General features: G+C 40.4%; 1 protein-coding gene across 6 annotated transcripts in view; it reads right to left on the bottom strand.

The window, feature by feature from the left end:
• The window catches only part of RAPGEF2 (Rap guanine nucleotide exchange factor 2), a 164672-nt gene that overhangs the window by 83997 nt on the left and 60761 nt on the right, over positions 1–19914 (bottom strand). For all 6 annotated transcript variants that reach the window (XM_028743032.2, XM_028743030.2, XM_028743028.2 and 3 more), the window contains exons 3-4: positions 18159–18215; positions 12865–12948 (exon numbers count right to left, since the gene is read on the bottom strand). In XM_028743032.2, the coding sequence (XP_028598865.1) occupies positions 12865–12948; positions 18159–18215 (141 nt within the window). The remainder of the gene's footprint in view (positions 1–12864; positions 12949–18158; positions 18216–19914) is intronic.

Below are 19914 nucleotides of genomic sequence, written 5' to 3'. Positions count from 1 at the left end.
TTTTCACTCTGGCACCATTGGGCCAGCCCTCACTTAAACATAGTGCAACCACCTCACAGTACACCAGTTACACAAATTTCTACAAATTACCTCAGATTATCTAGTGGGGGACTTGTGTGAGGGAAAACTTCATAATTTGGAGTCTCAGGCAGGATTTGATCAAACAATCAAGAAAGATTTTATTAAACAAAGGAAGTTTATGACACAAAGCAGGTAAAACAAAGGATACTTCAGGTTATGTTATTTCAGGTAACTGTTCACCTAATAATATTGATACTAAATCTAACAGATGTTAAGGACTTCTAATCAAGCGCAACTTCTTTTAAACTTCAGTTGCTTGTGTTCAGTTACTTCGCTTCAGGTAGATGTTACAAGTTTGTTTTGTTTTTATAGACTAAAGGGTAAATGCTCAGCTTATTTCCAATTCTTTCACTTCAGTTCTTTCTCAGTTGCACAGCTGTTGTCGCTTAATACTTTGGTTCTTAAACAAGGTGGTACTTCCTGTCAGTTACACACCCCTTTGACAACGCTACTCCAAGTAACAGGCCCAAGGGATCACCACACCCTTCTTAGCTGGTTTGGGAGTCTTCTCTTTTTGTAGCAGAATCTCTCCCCTCCTGACTGGAATAAGACCTAAGTAGACTGTATCTTTCCAGCTTCTACTTCTCCTGGCTCGGCCTCAGCCTCCCAGTTAATTCCTGGCCTATTACTCTCACAGGACACCACACACTGTCCTTCACACTAAGCTCAGAGACTCCTTTCTGTAGCTTTTGATATATTCCTCAAAGTGGATGTTTCTACCCAGAACCAACTCTCTCTCCTCTCACTCCCTATCTCCCAGCCTGAAACCTGTCTCTCCAAATCCTCTCTGCCATTCGCTAACCGTTTACTGGCAGGGAAAAGAAAAAGAAAACACTTGGTGACCCAATCTGCCCAGCAAAACAAACTTTTCCATCACACCCGTGCATATTACATATGTTTTTCAGGATCTGCGTTGGCCACCGCTTTGTTAGTAGGCTCAATTCAAGGTGTTAATATTGACATAATAAAGCCCTGGACACCTTTTCCCTGTATAAACCAATGGGGGGGGGGAGGAGAGGGGAAGGCTTTCACTGATACAAGGGTTCTATGAAGTGGAACCCTTACTGTGGAACGCCCTCTCTCTGGATGCAAAGATGACTCTTACGCTTTGGGGATTCTAACATCCAGTTGAGACTTATTTATTAGCACAGGCCTCTGGTGGAAACTGAATGTTCAAGGTCCTGTTACTACTGTAACAAAGAACTGGTTTGAGGATCATAGAAAGTATACTCTTTCACTATTGGTTTTAACACTTTGATAATGCTTTTTTATTTTTGTGTGTTGTGTTCTGATTTATATAACATTTTATAAGCCACTCTGGGATCTACTTTTGATGAAAGAAGTTTGAAAGTTCAATGAATGAGTAGAGAAATAACAACAATAATGGAGCAACATTGTTGCCTTCATTTTTTTACTCTTTTTGGGGGGTGGGGGGTGCTGTCATGAACCGCTCATGTACTTAAAAAGTTTACCATTACACCACCACTGAAAGCTGCACATGCTTTCATAGTACTATAGCTTGGCATATCTTCTCCTATTACACTATCTCAGTCTGGCACAGATAACACAACAACCTAGACTAAAGCAGACTCAAAACAAAGCTTACCTCACCTTTTCCAGAACAGATTCATACAGGACAGCCATTTGGCAATGAAGTAAGTCCTCTTAAAAATATGCTTACAATGGACAGAATCAAAGCATTCCCAACTTGCTGGCAAAATGGAAGTCACTTCACTTATATAGTTAATTTTATTATAATATTCACTTAAGAAGAAAATGCTCCATATGGTTCTATAAAAAGTAAATGGTTTCCAAGGGAACAAACATACTTGCTCTACTAATTGTTCTGAATATAAAATATGCTCTCAAGCTACACTATTTCCAAAACCTAATTTAAAGGCATGGCTGAGAGCATGTTCTCTCTTACCTCTTAAGACTGAAATCATATACACAGCTACTATGGAATAAACCCAATTTGAACATGGGGGGGGGGGTCCTACTTCACAGTAGACGTGCATCGGATTGCACTGAAAGTTCATTCACTACCTTTAAGTGGTCTGCTTCACCTAATGTGGCCAGACTTTGTATGCCATCATGCCAGGTCAGGATATGAAGCTTTTAAAATGACCCTAGACGTTATATTTATTTACAAAGAAAACTGCTTGATAAAACAGAATTACTGTATTTTTTGCTCTATAAGACACACCCGACCATAAGACGCACCTAGTTTTTAGGGGAGGAAAACAAGAAACAAGAAAGCAACACAAAGCCTCTTGAGCAAAGAGGCAGGAGCGCTCCCACTGTGCTCAAGAGGCTTTGCGTGGCTATCCCTGAAGCCAGAAGAGCAAGCTAAAACCCTGGCTTCAGCGATAGCTGCGCAGCCTGCATTCGCTCCGTAAGACGCACACACATTTCCCCTTACTTTTTAGGAGGGGGGAAGTGCATCTTATAGAGCGAAAAATACAGTAATTACAGGGCCACAGTTGTGGTCCAATGTTAAGAACAAGTCAGCTACATTTCAAACTGCCATTTATTTTTGTTCCTGTGGCCAATGGCTGACACAAATTAAGTTTCATTCATTCTGCCATTATAATGAGAAATCAGAGAAGGGTGGGATCTATGGCTTATAGTTCAGTTGACTTATATGAAACTTGGCAGTGTAGGTGAAGGTATGCAGGGCTGTCTTAAACATATGCGGTGCCAGGCTGCAAAGATCCACCCGGCACCCCCCCCCCCCAGTTGCCCAGTCCCAGGAGCGCAGGAGGGCTGAGCCAGCCAGCCGGCTCAGTGTCTCGCAGGCTCAGTCGCCCCTAAAATCGCAGCACAGAGCCACACGCAGCAAAAGAGCCTGTCACAGCGCTCTGACCGACAGACGGGCTCTTCCCCGGACTCAACTCTCGGGCCCCGGACTCTCGGCCTGGCTCCCCTGAGAGCCCAGCACCCAGGTGCCTTGCACCCCTAGCGCCTATAGGTAAGACAGCCCTGAAGATATGTTTAAGGATGGTCCATCTCCAAGTTGGGAAATAATTGATGAGAAATGATTTATTTTGAATGAGTTAAAAGTTTTTAAGAGACTCTGGCAAGTTGATAGGTGTTATGTGTTTTCCTTCCATAGGCTTTGCGGGGTGCTTTTTTCTGCAGAAAGATGTATCCAATTATACCATGTGTTTTGGAAAACTGGTTGTTCTTCTGTTGCACAGAAGTGATGTGTCTGTCCCAGTGAACAAACAAATCTGTGAGTAGGGTCCATACCTTTGCCACCTACAGCCATCCAGCACCAAGGTACTTGTGAAGCTGAAACTAACCACAGGGTAGGATACCACACCATATTAATAATGCGTGTTTGGGGTGTGGCCCTTAACAGCCATAATTTCCTGGCATTTTGAAGCCTGAGTTAACATGGGAACCCTTTAACACAGTATGTTAAACCCAAAGGTGTTTTTTTTAATGTTGCTGCTGTTTTTTTCATTTTACAAATCATGTCAAAAAAGCATAATCCTCTCTTCTGTCTGTTCAGCAGAACAATGACCTGCATAGAAACCAAGTTTTACTACTGTATTTGTTTAGCAGTCAGAATTAAATCATGAAAAATTATTATAACAATTGTAAAAAGGATGCCAAAACATCAGCTGCACTCTAAATACAGAAAGAGAATCAAGCATTTCTGATTCAAGTATAGAAAATGTTTGCTGGCAATACTTTTTATCTGCATATTTGAAACAAGACAGAAAGCTACTACTGTATAGAAAACTGCATTTGTTGTCTCCAAGCTATGCAAACCCTTAACAATATTTTTTTAAACACTTGTTATTTAGAAGCACCAAAAAGAGTAGGGGAGTAACAAAATATGCTGAGAACATGCACACACATGAGCAAACTGGAGACAAAAAGACAATCTGTGCAATTTTCCTATGTTAATTAAAAATACCATGACATCAACAGGCCAGAGGAACTTTCTCCATCCAAGTGTTCTATTCACAAACATCCACATTGTCAGATATGCTATAATACACACTGGCAAGTAATTCAAAATTTTCAACAAAAAAGTTACAGTATTCATTATTACTCCCTTGCCCTTGCTGGGCCTCTACATTCCTAGTTTTCATGTCCAACTTCACTTCAGTGGAATGTTATTCATCATGAGAATAAATGCTGCAAATGTTGCGCCAATACCAAAAAAATAAATAAATCCTGGTCAATCCAAGGTTTATTTAGCATATTCAAAATGCATTAACCACCTTTTGTGGTTTTAACTCCCAGGTCCTGGTCTGACATTCTAACCACTACAGCACACTGGCTTCCTAAAGTACTTCTGCTATGGGGCAGCTATATAAATCAAAAAGGTAAATAAATATGGGGAAAGCAAAATGTCACTTAGAGAAGGATCTAAAATATTTTCCTTGAAGCTTGAATTTGTTTAATTCTGGATTGTTTTATTTGATGGTTTGATGTGTTGTATATTGCTTTGAATTTTTTTTCTTCAAAATATAAAGCAGTATGGAAATGAAAGGAATAATATTAATAATAACAACTAATTCCATTGCAGCAGCAGCAGCAGCAGCAACAACAACAAAATGACAACTAGACAATCTGTTGCAGCAACCATAATCTAGATGTAAGGTGTCATTTGGCGATTAGCTTATATATCTGAATTTCTAACACTGATAATGAGTCAAAGGTGACCCTGAGCCCAAAATTCATTATTGCCCCACCCACCAGTTCTGTAGGGGCAGAGTAGGTAAGTATAAGACTTAGTATAAGACTGTTAACCATAAACACCACACCATGGACAATACATATGGATCAAATAGAAGGAGCTTAAGCCAAATACAAGGCAAGGATTTACTTCACGGGTGAAGGGAAACCAAATTACAAAAACTATAACAGGAGCTGCAGGGCAGAGGAGATGTTAATACTTTCAGACACCTATGTGAGCTTCCACATCTCTGGTGAAGAAAGAATGTTCATGAAAGAGTAAGCATTTCTATCTCATCTAGAACCACCAGCATTATGAACTCACTTGTTTAGAACATCTTTGAGACAAACCAATGTACTACTCTGACAGTCTAATCATAAGGAAAGGTTTGCTGCAATAGCCCTCAGTGTCATCAATGTTTAAGCACCAGGCTACATTTCTATTAGGGACGCGGGTGGTGCTTTGGGTTAAAACACTGAGCCTAGGACTTGCCGATCAGAAAGTCGGCAGTTTGAATCCCCACGACGGGGTGCGCTCCCGTTGCTTGGTCCCTGCTCCTGCCAACCTAGCAGTTTGAAAGCACGACAAAGTGCAAGTAGATAAATAGGTACCGCTCCGGCGGGAAGGTAAACAGTGTTTCTGTGTGCTGCTGTGGTTCGCCAGAAGTGGCTTGGTCATGCTGGCCACATGACCCAGAAGCTGTACGCCCGCCTCCCTCGGCCAATAAAGTGAGATGAGCACCACAACCCCAGAGTCAGTCATGACTGGACCTAATGGTCAGGGGTCCCTTTATCTTTTTACATTTCTATTGTTCATTCCAACTGCAGATTCACATCAACTTTAAACAAACAAACATTGGTTTTTGTATCATACTGCTGGATTTTTAAAAATGAAGTTCCATTATTAAACCCAAACTGATTGTTTGCAATCTTATGCACAGTTGTCTGGCAGTAAGGCCAACTGAATATTGTGGTACTTACTTCTGAGTGCACAAGCATATGAGTGTGCTGCCCTTTGCTTTCCCTGTTGGAACAGATTCAACGGTAGTTCTTTGAAGACAGCAAAGTATTTCCAAAACTTCATAACTGCGGCAACTTGTGTCTCAACAGAACACAAATTGCTATTCGGATCAGCTAGGATATGGCATAATGATTGGGCATAAGCCTCCAGATGTGAAAACCAGGGCTTGAGGGGCTCTCTCATCACAAGACAAAAAGGCTCAAGGAGGAAAATAGCCTGAAACAAACTATCAATAGCTACTAAAGAATAAGGCTAAGCAATATATTATCTCATAGATTCTCCAGTCCTCAGAGTGCTTCAGCTTAAGTGCTATTCATTTCAATGGTACTTGCAGAAGCACAGTTCATTTGGGGCTCAGGTGTGCTGTATATCAAAACAAGGAGACTCAAGAGCAAACAACTGCTGCAATGTCTTATTTATAGGGACTCAGTTACTGAAAGGTGTCTTGAGCATTTGGAAGGGGCAGATCTACTACAATTGACTTGTGTTTTCCAAAAGGATCCTTTTTATTTCATTGAAAGGAAAATAGAAAGTAACTGCAAAGAATCTTTTGAAGTCTCCATGAAAAGCAGTTTGCATGCTGTTTTAGCAGTCTACTGCAGATGTTAAAGAACAGTCAGGATTCCCTTGGGCAGAGGATAGACCTTGAACCCACTTGTTCCTTTTAGGGTTTAATTCTAAACACTAAGAGATTTATTGTTTTTTTCATTCGGCTTTGGATAGATTCTAAGCCCTGTCTTTGTCCTTTTGCTATTTTATTGTTTTATTATGATTCCATGCAAAATATTGCAGCTGTATACAACATGTAGAAAAATCTTTTGAAAACTTATCAGTTAAAAAATGAAAACATTTGAGCTTCCCTTCATTCATTGTTTGTGTTTGATGATGTAGAGAAATAAGAAATATTTTATTTTCTTTTACTGATCAAAAACCAATGTTTCATTTCAAATGTTTCAGAAAGAAAAATCACTCACAGCCAATCACAAACAACCAACCACACCCCAGGGCAACCCCAACCTCTCTCACCACTAAAGAAACACAAGTGAATAGCAGAGAACCTGCAGAAGTGACGCTGACACAAAACCCCACATATATTAAGTAAAATAGAAACATCGCCACCCGACCCCCCACCCACCCACCTTTCCCCCCCCCCACCTCTTTCCCCTTTTCTTCCTAATGTCTCAACAAATGAAACTGATCTGTAAAAAATGTTACTTGGAGAGAAAAAAGAGACATTGCACATACTTTTGTAAACCAAGAAAATCTTTAATAAAAATATATTTAGAAAGAAAGATCACTAAGCAATGTTTCCTATAGATGAATGTATGAATGGGACAGCGTTTACCATTTCTGTTACTCTGCCTGCACTTCCAAGACATGCAAAAGCAACTCACAACTATTAGATAAACTGCAAATGAAAAACATGGTAAACATATAACTCATACATATGCCTTTTAAATACACCTTATTTATCCTCATTTCCTTTGTTCCCTTTGCAGCACAATGCAACTCTCCAAATCTCCTCCAGAGGGTTTCCCAATCTTTTGGAGAAGATTTGGTATGTGCTTGGGACATCAGCAGTCAGTCATCAATGGATACCATACACCCTATGTATTATATTGTTTACCTTTAAGAATAGACCAAACAATGACATTTGCAGATAAAAAGGGGGGTGAGAAAAAGAAGGGAGAATGGTTAATTTGTATTCTATGAGAAACCCTTTAATAAAATGATAGTGGCAAAAAGAATCCTTAACTAACACGCAGAACTGAATGTAAAAATTGTGATCTAGAATAACTACAACTTAGATCAAAATAGCTGTGCAACCAATTCTACATGCCCAGCTTGAGCTTGGACTTAGGTTTCTTGAACAGAAGCTACTACACCATGATAGATCACAAGTGACTTTTGAAAAATAGAAGTGTTCCAAAAGCAGTTTATAAATATAGCATGAGATATGCGCTATGCAAAGTAAAAGTAACAATCTCACTGGAATATCAAATCTTTAAATATTCTATACCAAAATAAAAGTTGACATCAGTCCAACTTGACTGCATACTTTGTTTAATATATTGTGATTAATATGGCGGGTTCAAGGGAAGACGTACAATAAATGAAACCCAAAAATAAACTGAGAGGTAATAATCCTGAACAAATGAATAACAGAATTACCGTATTTTTCGCTCCATTGGACGCACCGGACCACAGGACGCACCTAGTTTTTAGAGGGGGAAATCAAGGAAAAAAATATTATCCCCCCCCCCCCCAGCCCCAAAGAGCAACAGACAGGCTGCACGCAGCCTGTCCACTTCTCCCAGAGCTTCTCGGGGCTGCGGGGGAAGCCCGGGTTCCCCCCCCCCCCAGCCCCAAAGAGCAAAGAAGCCAAGACGGTGCGAGGGATCCATAGCCGCACAACCTCTCCAGCCAGGAGCTAAACCTCTCCAGTGCAGCTAAAGAAGAAGACAAGGCAGCAAGCGCGATCCATCCCGCTCACTGCCTTGGCTTCTTCTTTAGCCTTGCGCAGCATCTTTAGTCTTGCGCAATGGGATGGATTGCGCCTGCTGTCCACCGGGGCTGGACTAGATGACTCCTGGGGTTCCCTTCCAACCCTGCAATTCTATGACCTCGGAAGGTGTTTGGGGTCTCCACCACTGGAGGCTTTTAAGCAGCGGTTGGGGGACCATCTGCCTGGCGTTCTTTAGCTGTGATTCCTACATTGTGAGGGGGCTGGGCTAGATGACCCTTGGGTGGCCCTCCCAACTCTATACAGTCCTACAGTTCTGCGGCAGGAGATCCACAGCCACTTCACACAATGCCCACTCCCAATTTTCATCTGAGAGACATGTGGCTTCAGTGTCTAGGTAGGTACCCCCCTACCTGCCACTCTTCCCCCACCCCACTTAAGCTGAGGGAATTCCTGCCCAGAGAAGCTCCCAGCAATCACGGAGGAGGAATCCGCTGCAGCCTTGAGCAGCGGAGGATCCATGGTCCCCTTCCTTCTCTCCTCCGTAGTTGCTTTGAAGGAGGAAAGTGGGAGAGGAGCTGCTTACACGAGTGTAAGCTGCTCCCCTCCCACATTGCCGCTTCAAAGCAATCAAGGAGGAGGGAATCCGCTGAAGCCTCGAGCAGCGGAGGATCCATGGTCCCCTTCCTTCTCTCCTCCGTAGTTGCTTTGAAGGAGGAAAGTGGGAGAGGAGCTGCTTACACGAGTGTAAGCTGCTCCCCTCCCACATTGCTGCTTCAAAGCAATCAAAGGGGCGGTGCGGCTTCTCCTGGCTTTTCTGGGAGGTGGGGGGATTCCCCCACCTCGTAGAAAAGCCTGCAGGAGCCGCACAGCCTTTAAAGAGGGCGCCGCTCTTGGGGGCTTTTCCCCCAGGAGGGAGAAGGGACTGCTGCAGCCAGTCAGTCCCTTCTCCCTCCTGGAGAAAAGCCCGCAAGAGCACGCGAAGCTTGTGTGTGGCTCTTGAGGGCTTTTCCCGCCTGCCTCCCCCCCTGCATTCGCTCCATAGGACGCACACACATTTTCCCTTGCTTTTTAGGAGGGAAAAAGTGCGTCCTATGGTGCGAAAAATACGGTAATCTCCTTTTTTACATTTACTGTATAGTCTACCATTCCTTCTAGTAACTCGGAGCTGAATTTGTTGCCTCACAATATTCACTATCATGAGTCAGGATTAAGCTGACGTGGGGCTATTTACCCATCTCAGAACAGAGCAGAAATTTGAACCTGGGTGTTTAAAATCTCAAACACTCTTAGCAGCTATATAACTGGAACCTCTATGAACAGAGATATAAACCTTCTAAAATCTCTCTTGTAAAGCATCTCTTGTCTAAGCAATTTGTCACCTGTTGTTTTAAGCATCTATTTTCTTCTTGCCACCCAACTAATGTTAATTTCCATTAATCATGTCATATCTAAAATTTAGATTGCATTTGTTCTGGCAAATGCCTATTAACCTTTAAGGTGCTCCAGAGATAATAAATTGAGTTCACTGTCAATCAGTATGAGTGATGTTTTAAGCAATGCCAGTGAAAAAGTTCCACTGTATATTTCAATATTTTCAAATATTTTTTAAGGACAGTATTAAAGCAGGTCCTATTACAAGATACAAGATACTGTATAGTATTTTATCTGAATACTATAAGGTATTTATGTTTAAGGTAACATAAATGTTCAATTTTATCATTTTTTGTTAAAACATAAAAAATAAATGTTTGAATTAATGCTTTGAGTTGAATTATCTTTTGCTAGAATTTCACCTAGTCATGAAAAAGAGCAGATCATAAGGCCTGAATACAATACAAAACATACTTGTCTACACCTATCAGCAACTTCTAGCATGTCAGACATACATATGCTTATTTGAACCACATTACTTTCAATGGGGTGCACCTTTCTACACACATTCCATTCATATCCCAATATAGATGTGGATTCACACTATGTGCATATCCAAATACGCAAACAAAGTGTGGATTCGAATTTGTGCCCTTTTGATCTAGGAGTCTCAGTAGACAACAAGCTTAACATGAGTCAACAGTGTGATGCAGCAGCAAAAAGGCTTAAGCTATTCGAAGCTGCATCAACAGAAGTATTATGTCCCAGTCAAGGGAAGTCATAGCATCACTCTATTCTGCCTTGGTCAGACCGCAATTGGAGTAACGTGCCAGCTTTTGAGTGCCCCAATTTAAGAAAGTTATTGACGAGCTGAAACATGTGCAGAGGAGGGATGATCGAGGCTCTGGAAACCAAGGCCAATGACAAACAGTTGAGGGAGTTGTGCATGTTTAGCCTGAATATTAGGAGACTGAGAGGAGATATGAGAGCTATCTTCCAATATATAAAGGGTGGTCACATAGAAGATGGAGCAAGCTTGTTTTCTCCTGTTCCAGAGGCTAGGACGTGAACCAATGGATTCAAGTTACAAGAAAGGAGATTCTGACTTAACACCAGGAAGAGCTTTCTGACAGTAAGAGCTGTTCCACAGTGGAACAAGACTTCCTTGAGAGGTGGTGGACTCTCCTCCCTTGGAGGTTTTTAAGCAGCGGTTGGATGGCCATCTGTCATGTATGATCTAGTTGGGATTCCTGCATTGCAGAGCATTGAACTAGACGACCCTTGGAATCCCTTCCAACTCTACAATTATATGATTCTACAATCAAGCCGATACCGGGGCTAACAGAAAAGAAGGGAATGTGATTGTGCTGACTGACACACCCCATACCATCTTCCATCCTGTTCCAAAGGGTTCCTCAACTGTCTGAACAAGTTTTGGGGGGCGCTGCAGGGCTGCAGGGAAAAATTAGCATAACATTGCATCCCTTCTTCATCCATTAGAGCAAGAGCCTTTTGTGAGCACAAGAACACATAAGTGATGTAATATATCTAAAATGTTATGTAGTGCAAACCAGTAACTTCTGCATTCAGATGCACATCTAATTTATACTGTTGACTTCCAACATATGAGCACAAGGTTGTGTGCATGTACAATCACCTTCTGGGATCAACATGTAGAGATACAATCCTCCAAGCAGTGCTATTGTGCAACTTCTGTTCGTTTTAAGGAGTTCACCTGGAAAGCAGCTCAAACCTTTTGAAATGAATGAAGATTAAGATATAACTAACTGATCACACTTTCTGGTAGTTAATTCAGGAATTTATAAAATGGTCAGTGACTACTGTTATCAGTAACTACCACTTTTTACTAAACACAGTTCTGCAACTGCTTTATATGATGCACACGCTATCCATTTGGTTACTACTGCTTTTTAAATCATGATAGAATGCATTCAGTTTCTTGTGGTTTTAATCCACATCTGTGTATTACCTTGCTGACAGCCTCAGGCAAAATGGCATAAAATTGATTTAAATGCTATGAGACACCCAAAGCGAAGGCACAGGGAAAGAAATCAAGAGAGACCTTTTCAAGGTTGACTTAAATCTGTATCAACCTGCTACTTGGCAATATTTTTGTCAGATTTTTCCTCTGTATCCCAGAATGCAAGATGAATACAGAAATCTTTTTCACACTGCAGCATTCGTTCAGTTGGCATACTGGCTCAAATTTCATGTGGTAGCTACACACACCTACTTGAAAATGTACATTTTATTTCACGGAATTAAAGGCAATTCACATTAAGAATAGGTCTATAAACTAGTTCTATTGAATTAGGTCCTCTTTGCTCTTTCAAAGAAGTGGAAATACAGCTTCCCTAAACCCTGTTATGTTGGCGGTGCTCTTCCTCATACACAACGCAGCACCTTGGCTAGAGAAGACAAGGGTCACAAGAACAAGTAGAGGCCTTCCCACCCCCTTTGCTCAGCCACAAGTACTGATAAACTATTCTTTCTTGTCCTGGATAAAATACATATGTGCAGGGGATCATGGCTTGTATAGTGCAGGCATGTGAAGAAAGACTCCCCCCCTCTACGTCCCATATCGCCACCACCTCTCTGATATTATCAACAACTGACAATCACTTTTGCCCCATTTCTAAAGTCTTTTTCTAACTTTTGAACATACACATTCCAAGAAAAATGGGGAAGGGGGGAACCAGCACCATGCTTTTACATTCAATGAACAGTACCACTTTACATTAACCATGAATGTGCAGTTGCCAACAACGTGTCTCATGCTGAAGAGTTCCCTGTGTTACGCTACAAACATAGAAAACAGGCTACTTAGTGATAGCCATTATGCCCCAGAAGCGAGGTCATGTCCAGAGAAGATCTTGGTGACTGCTGCTCAGCTCTGAAACACTCTTCCTCCAATGGTTCAATGCCGGCGTATTTTTAAGGAAGAATACAATGCATTTTGAATGGGGCAAGCACCGTGTGGCAAGAGGTGAGTGTGCACTCTCTTCAAAGCGTATGAACATAGGCTCAAATTACTTTTGAAAAGTGATTAGAGATCTAATTCAAAGTGTGTTGATGAATGGACTCAAACCTGGAAACTATGTTAAGCCCCTCAACACTCTTTGATGCAATTAATTAACATTTCTTTCAATATTAGATGAGAACTATTTATCTTTAATTATGTGAACTATAAAACAAATTCTAGTCATACCTGCTCCTTGGAAGAAACATTGATTCTTTGATAAATACTGAACCAGACAGAAGAATATACCAACAGGTCCCAATATCATCGGGGCTGTAAATAAAAACAAGAAAATGTTAGGAAGTGCAATTTGGGCAACAGAAGCAAACAGAACATTATCAATATAAATCTACATGTGAGTGGCCCATGACAGACTGCTTTTTAAGTGGTGAATTTTCTAAAACTGATTCTTCCTGAACATGTAGTGGTTACATATATAGTGTTGTATCCAACTCAGTCATACTCAGGATGGACTCATAAAAACCAATAGACAAAATGGATTAACTTAACCAATGGATTAGCTTGCATGTATTCATTTCAATGAATGTACTCTTCAGCAAGATTTAGTCTGATACAGTCCAATACTTTTATATATCAAAACAACTTTAATGGTACTTTGAATGCATTTGATAACAGCAACTGGCTTGTTAGAACTGTACAGCAGCCTAAGGCTGCAATTCTGTACACACACATGTGGGAGTAAGTCCCACGGAATTCACTTGTTTATTCAAGAGTAAGTCTCAAACATAGGATTAAGCTGTAATGATTCACTCCTACAGAACAACCACACAAACACATTTTAATGTCTTCATTTTTTTTCTTTCACTATTTAAAGTCCCTCTTCTCTTCTCCACCACCCCCAAACTAAATGCTGCTACTTTGTGCAAAATGTTCTGAGTTCTTTCCTGACAAAGTCAAGATTAGAAAGCTGCTTAATTCTGGAGGTCAGAACCAGCTAAGTATTTAGCTGCTGGTGGAGAAAACTGTTTGATCTTATTTCTTCTTGCGATATTAAAACACGTTTCCCGAGAGACAGGAAGATCCTTCTGTTGCAGAGCATTATCTCTCAAATTTTAAGCATACAATTTGGAACAATTTGGAAACCAGACTAGCTTCTAATGAATGCTAGGATTATGTTAAAATACTATTTTCTGCTATCTTTTACATTGAAGTCATTGGCCTTGGCACAACTTTTGTTTTGCCTTTGCAATTATGCCCATATTAAATTGGACATCTGTTTCTATAACTTTCATAACCACCACAGCCACCAAAGTGCGGCAAATATGTTTAAGGACCTGAGTTATTCAATCATTCTGTAAGCTTTAAACCCAAGTATAGTTACAAGTCACAAATAGTTAGCATGGACGAAAAGGGACCAGCCCATTGAATGATTGATTGATGTGACAGCATGGTTATTAAAGTTCAGAACTAGTGGGCTAATTCCAGTTGAATGTACCATATCCAATTTCTTTTTATAAAAAGTAAGGCTTCTTTAAAATGGCCACTGTGAGAACAGGATGCTGGACTATTGGCCTGCTCCAGCAGGTGGTGGTCAAACAGCTCAGTTGGTTAGAGTTGGTTAGAACTGGTTTGGTCCACTAGTTGGTGTCTGAAAATTCTTCCTAAGAGGGAAGTCATTCACAAAAAATGTTTGTTAAAAAAGCTGTAAATCCAAGATTGTGGAAGTTTGTGCATGTTATTCATTCACTGCCTGTTTCATAGCAGCTGCACACTGGGTCAATATCATCAAGCCATTTGCTATGACAACAAGGTCTCTTTCCTGGTCCATTCACTGTGATATTACATCCTGTCCACCAGCAAGAAACCTTGCCACTAACATCTAATCATAACCCCCAACAACTGGCCGCAGGATTTGGCATATACCCTTTAGAAGAAATGAAGCCTGGTCTAGAAGCTACAACACTATTTAATCATTATATAGCCAAAATCAATGACTGGATTTTTGTATACACTGGTCCTAGTGGTTAAAGCTGACTGGAAGCTCCCTGTGGAAAATATGTTCCCAATAAGCAATTCTGATTTACTGCAGTGCAGACCTGGCTAGATCCCAAGACAACCTGGCCAACTGTCTAGCTATCAGAAGGTATAATATACCTCAGGGGGAGGAAGGGGGAGTGAAAAATCAACAGACTAGTCTGGCTGCAGCTACTCTTTGCATTATTAAATATCCTATTGGATGACTTTCACAAAGACAGTGGAAGCACAGTGCAAATGAACGTCCATAGCTTGAAGAGGCCTCAGCACACTGTTTGAAATTGGTACGCAGAACTCTGCAAAGGCTTCAAGAACAGACTTTACTTAAAATAATATTCTAACATCTTTTCTTTGCCCTTGGAAACAAACATTAAGGACCAGGTAATACTCTGAAATCAATGTTTATCATTTAACACAGGCTATGGTTTACACATCGGCAGCCCAAATTGAAACACTAACTTTTTCTCCCCCCCTCCCACATTCACAACAGACACCTCTGCAGAACAATCGTGCTCCTCTGAAAATCAAGCCTTTGTGTAATCATAAACCCTATGGTCCATGGTTAACCCTAAAGTAAAAGCTGCTTCTATATCTTATTGCAGCAATAAAGAGCACCAATTGCTTTAGCTAATTGTCTAAAAGGCATTCTAAATTCTGTGGCTGCAGCCTCAAGTTGTCTCCCATACTGTATTTGTTTATACAAATAAAGCAGAAGAAGCATTGTCATTTCACTGCCTACCCTTGTTTTTTGTCTTAATTTTAAGCTCCTCCTCCCCCTTTAAATCAATCCTACCCAGATTCCTTCTCTATTTCTGAACACTCCCATCTCATTTCTCTTTGTTCTCTCTTTAAATCTTAAAGCCTCACATCCTTTATTCTGTTTCTAACCATTTTCTTCCTGCTTCTTTTGGAATGCACTTCCCCTAGATATTCATCTCAGTCTCTGTCTTGCTTCCATTTTCTTAAGAAAACATATTTTCAGAATCACCTCTTTTTTCAAGTTTGCCCTGATTAATGTTGTTCTTATCATTCTCGTTCCCTGCCTTACTGGCATTTTGTTTTGTTTTTTACTACAGTATCTCCTTCCTCCCTCCCTTTTTTCTTGGATTGCCAGTTTGAGAGCAGAGGCAATCTTTACCCACCACCACCCTCTACAGCATTTACTATTGTTAAACACTTAACAAACCAATTGTCATAATTATTAACCCAGACTGCTCCACCCCTTCAATTTTTAAAAAAACCTCTCACTGGTTTGATTATAAGTTCTGCAGAGACCACTTGAAGTGCTCTTCTCCATATTGGTTTGCTCAAGAATATAGCTTCTCTTGAAAGATATTTCTATGGATCCCTGTGCCATCTGCTAGGTCCTTTGCAGTTGTGCCACCAAGAAGCAACCACCCAGGAGAGTACTGTATTGCTAGTACAGTGGTACCTTGGGTTAAGTACTTAATTCGTTCTAGAGGTCCATTCTTAACCTGAAACTGTTCTTAACCTGAAGCACCACTTTAGCTAATAGGGCCTCCTGCTGCTGCCACGCCACCGGAGCACGATTTCTGTTCTCATCCTGAAGCAAAGTTCTTAACCCATGGTACTATTTCTGGGTTAGCAGAGTCTGTAACTTGAAGCGTAGGTAATCCGAGGCACTGTATGCTTTTAGCCTTCTTGTGTACACTATTTTAATAACTGCTATTTTATTGTCATTACTCTATCCGTAAGCTGGCTAGGTCATATTTAATATAGAAAGTTAAGACAATAGTGTAAGAAAAAAATGTCTTAAGGCTGATATCTGCAAGCAATAGCATTAAATTTCAACGTAAGTTCCACTAACACAAGGAACTACTGAGTTGACACTTGGGAAAGTTATTCAATGGGGTGGGGAAAGGGGAGGTGGGGGAGTGGGAATTGTACTCAGAGGAAGTGCATCCTCTGAGTCCATTTATTTACATCCCACCCAATAAATCCTTTATTCTGCACACACAAAAAGCAAAACAAAACAAAACCTAAAACTAAAACTTCTGGGGGAACAAGAATTTGACTCTGCTTCCTCCAAAACATTTCCTCTCTTCCTACAGTCTTTATCCCAGAAATGGAACACACCCACTTGCAGTTAATAACTCCCTGTAGGCAGGTTAACTGACCTCAGTGGATGCATATCTCCCCATGCCTTCTCCCAGGGATCCTTTCCCCTCTTTTGCGCTGCTGCTAAAACAGGTTAAGGATGGGTAAGGAGGCTTTGCATGTGGAGCATCTTGCACCCAATATAGGCTTGAAGCTCTCTCTTCTTCCTGTTCCCAGGATTTCTGGAAGCATGAGGGCAACCCCAGTGTAACTCCTAATGTTTTCTGCCACAGCAATCCAGTGGATACACTTTCTAACCCTATTGGCTGACAGAAAGTGGCACATCAAATTTGTGTGGCATTTCCCCATACTGTGCCTGTGAGAAGATACCATAGCTTCTATTTAAACTTCCAAAAGAAAAGACTTCTAGCGCATTCCTATGTGGGTTTAACATAGCATTCACTCTATTAAATGTGCACAAGAATGGAGCCATAGCTTCTCAGTATTGATAAAATGTTTTGCCCAGAGGAGGATACACACACGCACAAACACACACAGGCACACAGAAAAATAGGCCACTCAATAATTTATGGGTTGATCATAGTAGGAGCTAGTTTTGAAGAGAGAGCCTCAGGACTTACTAAAGGGCAGGGAAGAAAAACAAACAATCATGCTCAAAATCACAAGACAATATTATATTGACCTGCCAGTATATCTATAGAGTGTGACCCACAAACCAATTCAACTGGATCGTAAGATTATGCAACAGGATGAAGCCAGAATTGTGATCTAGATGTCACCCCATGCTATGAATCAGTTTGCACCTTCATGAAATCCCTAAATTTGTTCTATGTCTATAACAAACAGGTCAGTCATGCAAGTGCCAAATGGAAAATGGGTAGATAAACATGGCATAAAATTCTGTTTTCTACTTGTCCTATATGTAAACTGCTAGAAAGAAATTTCAAATTTAAAGCAAGAGCATTGGAAGGAGCTTTAGATCTCAAATAACTGATCTCAGAAAGTATCAAAATGCTACTGAACAACAAGTGCTATTGGTCCATAATATTTAAAACTATTTCGACTAACCACACCTGTTAAAAATGTAGTCAAGTTGCATATACACATCTTTCTTCTCAATACTTACAAAGGAGTATGGACATTACATAAGCACAGTATTAGGACAAGTACACTGTGGAATGTCGCTAGGTAGAAAGACTCCCTTAAATTCATCTCTGATGCAACATAATCTAGTTCATTGTATTTTATGCCAGCACTAGTAAATGACATCCCCCTGCCCACTACCTCCCACCTACCTGCCCCCCCCACAGTGATACAATTGGACAATTGGAAGTGGCAAACTGCTGTGCAAAGATCAGATAAAAGTTTCCATATAAGCAATGTAGTATGAAAGAAAGATAACCACTCACTAGTACAAAACTTCATTTGCTTCGTGCCTCTCGTATCTCACTGTTTCACACATCATTCTGTGAAAAAAGAAACAAAAACCATTTATAAGTAAGAGCGCTTTTATTAGCTGCTATTTTATATTACAGTTAGGCCAGTTCCCTTAAAGCCACACATGCTGAGGATAAGTGGCTGTCACTAATATATGGCTGCAATGTAGCAGTTTTCTCACAGTGGGTTTTCAAACACTTATCAAAATAGATGTGCAAAAAGCGAAGGTTGCGGACCATGATCTGCTATATTTGATTTCAGGGAAGTGAAATCTTAAGTCCTCACAAAGAATGTTCTTTGTTGTTGTAGACATCATGAGGAAAATAATGTCAAGATCACCATCCCTTAAGTGACAGTGATTCTATTCCATTCCATGTGTCACTTTCCATGTTATTTGTTAACTCTGCCTGAAGATACATTTATTTAAATTTGCTCTCATTCCAGAAAGCAAAGCATGTGGCATATTTATGTTTTTAAATATATACATACACAAATTTCTCAAAATGCTGAATGCAGGGAGTATAGGATATAAACTTATTTTTAAAAATTAGATAATGATATTGCTCTGTTACAAGCACCTTAAGTCTTACATGTTTATGCAAATATGGTCCTGGGGGGCAGGAATAAAGAGATAAACAGATTTACTTAATTAAGTCTTATTCATTTTATTGAAGTGAATGGTTCCTCTTAAGTCTGGGGGGGGGTCTTCTACTGCATAGAAATACCTTTCATGTTACATGTAAGCTACAAATCATGTTAGCACAGAAAAGTTAATACATTTACCAAGTATCCCAGGGCAGGAATGGAATTCTTACTCAAAAGATTTATCAGAAAATGAACAAGCAGACTCCTGTACTTTTGGGATTTACAACAGAAATGGAGGATTCCCTATTGTCACTTCTGTCAGCGACTGTGCTTCTAATAACTGATTTTATGCCACTAGACTTTCTTTGCCACCATGAGTTGCAACTCACATAATTGTGCTATTTAAAAATCTAATATACTAATGTCAGTAGCTACCTTCCCTCCAGGTAACTTTCAAAGCTCATCCCTTGCCAGAATCAGCTACAGAAGGAGTCTGCTGGGAGTCTGTATCTCTGTGTGTTTCCACCTGGCAGCTGCCAAGCTTATTGTGGCTGTCTGTTCTCTTTCCCTCCAGATAACATTAAAAGCTCAAGCTTTGTCAGAGGTGTGAGCCTTTTGGCACAAGTCAAAGGAACCTGTGCCCCTGCAATGAGGGACAGAGAGCCCAGTGCAGTCTTCCAAACTAGCTGTGAAAAGAAGTTACCCTAAATATTGTATATGGAGAAAAGACATCATAGAGAATCTGGATATTCTATGAAAACTGTTGCCCTACCCCTCCACAGAAGTGATCAAATTCTTAAGGGTGAAAAAGTAGCTGAGGCTCAAAACTATGAAAGATTTTGCTGCCTGGGAGTGTGCTGCTGCACTGGGTTAAAAAATTACCCTTCTCAGAGATAAGGTCAACTAGCACTGGTGCTCATAAGCCCATTTTTTGATGCAGTATTTTGAATCTCTATGTGATTGTATTGAATTGTGTTAATTGGTGGATTTGATTGTTTTTCTATGTTATTTATATGCTATTGTGTTTTTGATATTATAGTGGTTGTAATGTATGCTAATTTTAAATCCTATTGTTATTATTGTGGACTGCTTTGAGTTCAACAATGCTGCTGGAAAAGCAGGATACAAATATTAAATTTTGGC

This window comes from Podarcis muralis, chromosome 9, assembly GCF_964188315.1.
Source record: "Podarcis muralis chromosome 9, rPodMur119.hap1.1, whole genome shotgun sequence".
NCBI classification, from domain to species: Eukaryota; Metazoa; Chordata; class Lepidosauria; order Squamata; family Lacertidae; genus Podarcis; species Podarcis muralis.
The sequence above is the reverse complement of the archived record's forward strand: the minus strand, read 5'-3'. Positions and strand labels throughout refer to the sequence as shown.